Here is an 8,699-nt window from a genome sequence, read left to right on the forward strand (position 1 = left end):
GAAGGCTACATCCCCCCCCCCCCCCCCCCCCACACATACACACACACACACCCTGACTTATTCCAAGCCACATACCCTTGGTAGGTACCTTTCTAAGGGGGCGGCAAAGCCTGTGTTGATGAGGACAAGGGCCGGGGCCTAATCCCCACATCCGGTTCCCAAAAGAATCTGGGGGATTACAGAGAGAGGGGAATTTATCGATCTGGAAATGGGCCTCCAGATATCTGATGATGGGCAGACAGCTTGAGCTCAACTTATTATTATTATTATTAATATTACATAGTATTTATATAGCGCCAACAGTTTGCGCAGCGCTTTACAATATAAGGAAGACATTACAATACAATTCAAGACAAGATGGTAAGACTTGTAATTAATTATGGCCATTAAGAGACATGCGTTCTCCTGCTTCCTGAGAATGCGCACAGTTGCTAAGTAACGAAAATACACAACTTTTGTAGTACTGGTATGAGTACTATAGCATTTTGGTCTTCCTGCTTACTGGATCATCTCTTGCGCTGTGGTAATGCCAGCTACCCCATACCGTCTTAGTGCTCAGCTTCCAGTCTGGCTTTTGCCTGCGTTTTGCTGAATTACAAAGTTTGACCATGTCTACTACACATATTCTTTAATTAAGATTATTATTCTTAACCATCACCCTCGAAAGTCAAGGGAATTGTCAGTCAGGAGGTATTCTACATCTAAAACTTTTTTTTTTACTGTTCTAGATGTATTTTGAAGATGGATCATCACTGCCCTTGGTATGTACCAACACAATATATTTATTGTTGATATTTAATGAAGAGAACATCTCTTAGCACTAGCTGTATTTTAAAATGACCATGTAACATGGCCTATAGTAATGTTAGACAAAAATGCAGACATTTTATTTGTCCACATAGCTTTTAGAAAATATAGCCATTCCTCCTGTTCACCAAGTCACTGTTAATTAGGTCTGGACCAAAGGAAAACTGTCATTGCTTTGCTTGCGTTAAATATATCACATCTTATAATTATATTAATAATGTTATCTGTGCCAGTTACCATATTTGCAGAAAGTGCTCATACATAAAATGTTAAACAAAAGCTTAGCCAAAAGCTAAGAACACATTTTAAATACATCTATTTGATTCATTTTACCTGCCAAAATATTCATGGTTCAGCATTCTTTTGTGATTTACTTGTCACCCAGCATAGCGAGGATTCCTACATGAAATCTGGATTTAAAAAAAATGTATGTGTCCATGAAATCCAACCAGGTTCCAGTTATGTTTTTACTGTGGGATCAGCAAGAAAGTAAGCATCTGATTGGTTGCTATAAATATTAGTGACTCTTTCCTGTGTTCTTGTTTAAACCCTCGTTCTACTATCTGGTGTTTCCTAAATCCTTTTTAGGATTTTACTTGTAAAATAAGACGTCTTTGGCTGCATACGGAATCTACATACAAAATCTACAGAGACTCTGATGAAAATGGATATGAAATCAAAGGGCTTTTTATGCCTTCTCTAAATCAGATGCACACACCATGCTGTTTTTGTGGTTCTTCCTGTGCAACGTTATGAGTTACATCATGTGAATCATCATGGGGAAAATAATGTGTATGAGTTGAAGCCAGGCACATAGACACTGAGACAGTTTGTTATATTTATTTGGGAAGTCCCATACAAACTAATTATGGCCAAGTATAATATTCAGCCAGAGAGGCATAAAATCTTTTGTAGATAATCTGTCTCGAGTCAGTCATGTGAGCTTTTCTCTTCTTTTAGATGGTGCACTTTAGGTTTTGGACTTTGCTTTTTAGGTTCTAATGTTGTTTGCCATTAAAGACAAAATCAACAAAGCGCCACCTCCTTGGGTGAAATCTTTTTTTATTGGAATATTAAAACCGGTTATAAATACTCACAATTATAACATTTCAGTCACGCTTGTCAATAAAAGACCACAAGATCAGTGTCTAAGGAGTGTTCCGCTCCGACTGCGTATAAAAAGCTGCCTCCGGTCACATCACCATACCATCATGCCACCGGCTGCTTTTAGGCTTTATTTACGCTTTTAAGGGGCATACCACATTCCTCAGAATCACCAAATCAGCTTTTGTCTTTTATGTATCTGATGAGAACCCCAGAGTCTATTGACGAGCTCTCCAAAAGCTGTGGATATTTACAAGAAAGACTACTCCTGGAGTGTTCTGTGATGGTAATCGTTAGCGCCAAGAGTTAAATCAACTTTTTCTGTTGCTTGCCATTGCTTAGTAGACAAATAATAATAAACATGTTTACCTACATTTGACAGGTTCTCTTTTAGACTGAGATGAAATATTAATTGTCTTTGTAGTAAAGGAAACTGTTGCAGCAGTAACATTTTTGCTTACATATAAAGCTAATAAAATCATATTAAAAATGAGTTAAGCTGAAAGAAAGACAAATATGGCCACAGAATCAGATGCATACTTTCATGATCTAATCCAGTCTAAAAAGACAACTGGATTCTGGTAACACCATAAGTGTGGTGTATATGAGGCCTAGTTATCTCTCTCTGTAAGATTATTAATGCTTGTTTGTTTTTGTAGGGTGAACAATTGCGTTGGATTCTCAAACTATAAGTTTTTCCTGCTCTTCTTGGCCTATTCTTTGCTGTATTGCCTTTTTATTGTTGCCACAGACCTGCAGTATTTTATCAAGTTTTGGACAGTAAGGCTTTGCAATGTTTATTGTGGGTGACACTGTTTCTAATCCTTCACTTTGTGCTAATATGTCTTTGTCTTGGTACCTTCAGATATTGGTCCACCACAGACATGTACAATATATAACTTCCTATCCCCAAATCAGATAAACTCTCCCCACATAACGCTTCAGTGGGTGGTTTACCAACAACTTAAATCCTTCCAAAATACCATCCAAAGAAAAAGCAAATTATTGTTCTCTCCCACACTCTTTGAACACATCCTACTCCATGGCTCCTTCTCTATGTGAGTGATCTCACTGAAAAATGATCAAAGAAGTTGAGGACTCCTGTAGACCGAGAAAACTGGGGAAAAAATGTCTCCTCGCCCCATTGCCTTATCCGTAGCCTGCAAAGCCCAGGGAAAAAATCTGAAAATCCTGACCTATTGGCATATGTGCCCTACCATCTTACGTTCTTACTACACTTCAATATCTGATGAATTCTGAAGATGATCAATTTACACAGAAACCATGTCCCACATGTGGTGGGAATGCCCCCCAATGAAACAATCTTCAAAATGATCTTGATCATTTATAATAGGTTTACAGGGATCACTGTCCTTATACACCTCAACTCACCCTACTCTACATGATTACTGTTACCCTAAAAGCTATTAAATAAAAATTCAGCGACACTGAATGCAACAAGGGCTATATTCCTCCCTACATTGCCACATCGAGCATATCCCATTTGTTGCCGAATAGGTTTCAGACTCAATAATGGGGAGGGAACCTCTAATAACTTAAGAAAATGATAAACATGAGCTTTGTATCCATACCTAGGTTCCTTGGGCGTTCTTTTATAGCTCTGTGGCGTTCTGAAACATCCTATTGACTTAATGCCCTTCTGGCTGGAGATCGTGGTAGGGAAGGATGAGTTTGTCTTAACCATAAGCCACTTCACTATGTTTACAAGTTGTTAACTTACAATGCATTACTGTGCCTGTAAAACTGCAAAAATAATTTTGCCAGTTAATGGCAGCCAGAGCAATATGAGGCCCATATTAACCGCAGGCAGAAATTCAGCTTTGCTGAGTGACTGGATGGCATAGGTTTTCCTACATGCTTACAGCCAAATGTGGTAAAAGAAACCGAACATTAAAGAAACTCAGAGGCCGCCACAGGTGTACCTTAAATATTAATTGCCTGTATCGCCCTCATAGCAATTATTCTTCAACACTAATTTTTTAGTACAGGATTGAATTTAACTGTTTGCTGTTCGACAACAGGCAATTCAGACAAATGAGGGTCAGCATGATCTTTACACAGTGCTTCAAAAGAAAAAAAAAAGATTAAAATGAGCAATGCACGTAGGTTTACAAATTCTTTTGTCATCTTCAATATTTATGTGACTGGATTTGCAGAACAATAGTACCAAAGAGTATAGGCTAAGAATCCATTAGGGATTATTAAAACTGCATTCCTGTCACAAATGTAACCAAGCATTGCAACTATCTGTCCTCCATGAATTCAGTTGTAGCTGCAGGTAAAGCCACTATCCCTTCTCTCCCCGTTCACCCTTGGCTTAGAGTACGTGGTCCAAGGATGTCTGAAGATCTTCCATTGATTGTCTAGACCAGGGGTAGCCAAACTCCGGCCCTCCAGCTGTGGTGAAACTACAAATCCAAAAAACTACACATTATACAACCTTGGTTGTGCAGGGGGTTTTTTTTTGAGGGTACTCATATAGTTATAATTCGTACAATTTTGTTGATGTTCATATAAAAGATTTATTGCATAATGATAAATATTAAAAACAATGCTCATATATATACACATGATACTTATAACCCTAAAATGATTACTTCTTTTCAAATTTCATAATATTTTATATATAATTCATATTTCACTATGTATATTCATAATTCCTTGATTTTCATATGCAGTGTTGTATTGCTTTGTTAGTCCCCTATGCGTTACGCTCGTAGGCTTCTTCAGGGGGATCGGTATAAATCTATTTGTAAATACATGATACATTGTTCATCAACATGTTTATATGCCATTTCATAATACATTTGTATAATCATATTTTCCAGTTTTAAATGTTTCCATTCAGCTATATACATTTATTCTTAGTATGATTGAATTGTACAGCCACTTACCTAGGGGTCAAGTATCATGGAGGGACCTAACACCAGGGGGACAGGAGCAACTCTCATCACCCTCAGAAAGAGCGGAGCCACAGACGCACAAAGGGTCCAGGGAAGCTCCAATATCTAAAATGTGGTGGATAATGGACAGAATTGGAAATTTACCAAGTTTAAATATTACCTACAAATATCATACATATTCATGTTGACTACTTCAGCAAATTGCCAAACTCAGCTTTTGTTTGCTTACTGGGAGCTCAATCTATACAGATGGCAGAGAGCTGTGTATTTGCCTTTACTGACACATATCAGATGCTTTTGTTTCCATTATCCAGAAATGTTATAAGGATTCATTCCAACTTCAGTCTTCATTCTCAGACTGGATTTAGGTCTGGTATCCTCCTAAGTTTGTCTGTGCCTTCCTTATGACTCCAGATCTTTCAGGCAGTGCAGTACCAAGCATACTGTATAATAGGGATGCACAGATTTTCGAGTACCAGTGCCGATGCTTGGCATTTTCATGAGAACTACCAGGGTTGCAGCGGTTGCAGCTGGGACCGGGCTCTGGCGCTCCACCACTGTCCTGAAATCATTAGTCTGTATTGTTTTAGAAAAACTGTCACATGACAATAAACAAAAATGTATCAGTACTCGTACTTGTAAGTACTCGGCAAGTACCAGTACTCGTAAAACTTGTTTCTGTGAATCTCTTTATTTATATTTATAAAAACAAAATCGTACATTAAAACAGAGATGTACAAATCCCAGGAGCTCCGTGTGCTCCTTACAAATGACAGCTGACTCCTAACTTCTGAATTTTTCTCTAGTCTAGTCTTGGAGCTCAAAAGTATCGGTACTTGTACTCGTACTTGTACCGAGTACTGTACTTGGTATCTGTGCAACCCTACTGTATAATATAAAGTAAGTAAAAGCAATCAATATTCTGCTAATACAGACAACCTAATCTGAGTTCTTTGTAATCCACTGCAGCCATATTTCACCAAGCTCTTCACATGTGTGGTGTGTGGTTCTGCTTCCAAAAGCTTGTGATGTTCAACTGCCGCTCTCTCTGCTTTATCTCTGACCTAAACTTCTGAGGCTGGTGTGAATCTAATTGGTGGCAGAAATGAAGCAAATAAACTGAATTTAGCGCTACACTTTGATATATCATGCCTTACGGAGAGGTGGCTGTTCTCACATCCCCAGATCACATACAGCGGGGGGCTTTATTTGACTGATGTACTACAATAACGCCTCTATAGAAAGTGAACCAGGAAGTCATATCTGTATAGCACAGTCCGATGGCCATCTTATAGATCAGTGTATGAACTGTGATCATGAAATACAGCTTAGTGAGTGGTTTCAAAACGTGAAAAGCTGTCTGAAAAACGTTTAGGTCAGCTTTACAGTAATAATTTAGTATGAGTATTCTACATTTCTACAATACGTTCCTTTTAAATCTACTGTAGCTGTTTTCATAATAGGAACAGTAATACGTTCTTCTAATTGTAAATCTCCTATCGTGAATGCTGAATGTTCCATACCCTAATGGTGACCTTTAATTGCTCAGCAGTCTCCCTGGTGCTTGTACTGAAGACTTAAAGGTCAGAACTGCTCTGCAGATAATGTGTGTTTGTTCTGCCCTTTGCGCCATCTAATCACCTTTCCTCCGTCTTCCCTTACAGAACGGTCTGCCTGATACACAAGCCAAATTCCACATTATGTTTTTGTTTTTTGCGGCTGCCATGTTTTCTGTCAGCTTGTCCTCTCTCTTTGGATATCACTGTTGGCTTGTCTGTAAGAACCGATCTACATTAGGTAAGTGTCAATGAGTCTCATGGTTTTTTATAAGTGTATAACCAGTCATTACCCCAAATGACCCCCTCTAGGTCATGTCCCAGTGTAAGCATTTTGCTTTACCATGTTCCTGTAGCAAAAAAAAAGAAGCTTTTATTGCTCTCTGTAACAATATCAACATGCTTGTAAAATTCTTGCAAGGACAGCTGCTGGAAGCTCATTTCCTATTGATTTAGACCTGCTACCAGAACTACATCACCCGTGAGCCCTTTCCCTGTACATAGTGTATGGGCAGGTTTTTGAGAGTTGAGGCAGCAGCATTGTTTTGAAAGAAATGAATGAATGTATGCATGAAGAGTGGGATAGGGGAATAGGCAGTTTTGTAGTCCAGCAGGCAGGGTTGCCAATACTGGTTGGGATTTTAGAGCAGAAAAGGTATTGTGTGGTCAGCTCACACACCAATTTAGGAATACACTGACTGGCAGATATTTTTATGTATTTGTAGCCTTTTAAAGGGATACAGTATAGGAAAATGTGCATGTTTTGCAGAGATGTACTGAAGATGTGTTTCTTGATTTTGCCCTGAAACACACTTTATGTTTATAAAAATATTAATTATTTGTAAGGCTAGCTTCACACATCTGCGATCCCGGGACCGCACGATCGTGTGCCCAAAGTGGTTGCCGCGCGGCCCCATTCATTCCAATGGGGTCACATTTGTGCAGCAAATACTTAAAAAAAGGTACATGTACCTTTTTTTTTGTGACACACGGTGCGTTGCTTTTTTTTACCCGCGATTGTGTTCAATTGCACGGGCGGTATCGTAGAGGGAAACCACGCAATCTGCCTGGGGCAGCTGGGATGCCTTTAGAAAATAATGGCACTGCCAGCGCGATCAGCTGTGGTGGGCGATTCCATGACGTGCACAATTACCACGCAGCCACAGATCGCCATAGTGTGAACCTAGCGTAAGAAATAATTATTCACATTTTATTGGAAGGTGTATCCATAATATTCAGTGTGAAAAGCATGTTGTCATTTCTACTAAGAAAGGCCAACTCTTGTTGGTAGCCTGCTGTATATCAACTGATAACTTAGGATGTCCTGGGGGATGCCCATCCTCCGAGTCATCTAGGTCTATATTTAGTACAACAGCTACCGTTTCCCTGAAAATAAGACCTACCCCGAAAGTAAGACCTAGCACTATTTTTCAAGATTCCTGTAATATAAGACCTACCCCGAAAATAAGACCAAGTTTGGTGGTAGCATGTGAGGGGGAACTTCAAGAGCAGGAGAGTTGGTATCAGCCTGCAGGGACATACTGTATTAAGGGGATGACAGGGGACTCCCTCCGGCCTGTACAGTGACAGGGAGCACTCCAGTACCATACTTCACCAACTGCTGTCCCCCGGAGGCACTGCTTAATGTAAAGGTAAATGGTACCGTATTTACTGCGCTGTTCACAGTCTGATGTCCGCACTGCTGGTACCGCTGTCCGGTACTGTGACAGGCGGAGTGATATCAGATAACTTTAGATTGTTGTACATTTTGTTGCACATTAAAAAAAAAAAAGCCATCCCCTGAAAATAAGACCTTGTGTGTTTTTGTGGAGCAAAAAAAATATAAGACAGTGTCTTATTTCCAGGGAAACACGGTAGAGCTTTTCATCAGGACTGGCTGCATGTGGCAAGTATTAAAGCTGAACTACAGGCACAGCACGAGAACGCCCGGCAATGCAGTGTATATATAAAAAATGTAATTACTTACTAGTGTTAGTACAGGAATTTGAATTGGCATCGGCATTTTCTATCCTCCATACAACAGAACGTCAACTGGGAAGAGTAGGGGCAACACAAGCAACTGATCTGGTGTACTCCATGCTAATATGCTGACAATGAACATGCTGACATAAGTAGAGAGCAGAGCGGTCATCTCATCCACTTGTTGCCAATCATTCACAGTCCAGCCATTCTGCTGTGGACAAGGAGGGACCTGGAAGGGGGCTTAGGTGTGTAGATCTAACTTCACAATGTAAGGGGGGGAAAGGTCTAGCAGGATGGGTTATAGATGAGCAGGTGGGTGGGTGGG

The 8,699-nt window shown here is 39.8% G+C and overlaps 1 protein-coding gene across 1 annotated transcript in view; it reads left to right on the plus strand.

Moving 5' to 3' along the window:
• Positions 1 to 8,699, plus strand: part of ZDHHC2 (zinc finger DHHC-type containing 2) — a 75,136-nt gene that overhangs the window by 48,095 nt on the left and 18,342 nt on the right. The window contains exons 6-8 of the mRNA XM_018565120.1: positions 729 to 761; positions 2,571 to 2,691; positions 6,500 to 6,632. Coding sequence (XP_018420622.1) covers positions 729 to 761; positions 2,571 to 2,691; positions 6,500 to 6,632 — 287 coding nt within the window. The remainder of the gene's footprint in view (positions 1 to 728; positions 762 to 2,570; positions 2,692 to 6,499; positions 6,633 to 8,699) is intronic.

Source organism: Nanorana parkeri, unplaced genomic scaffold (assembly GCF_000935625.1).
Source record: "Nanorana parkeri isolate BGI_ZX_2015 unplaced genomic scaffold, ASM93562v1 scaffold814, whole genome shotgun sequence".
Classification (NCBI taxonomy): domain Eukaryota; kingdom Metazoa; phylum Chordata; class Amphibia; order Anura; family Dicroglossidae; genus Nanorana; species Nanorana parkeri.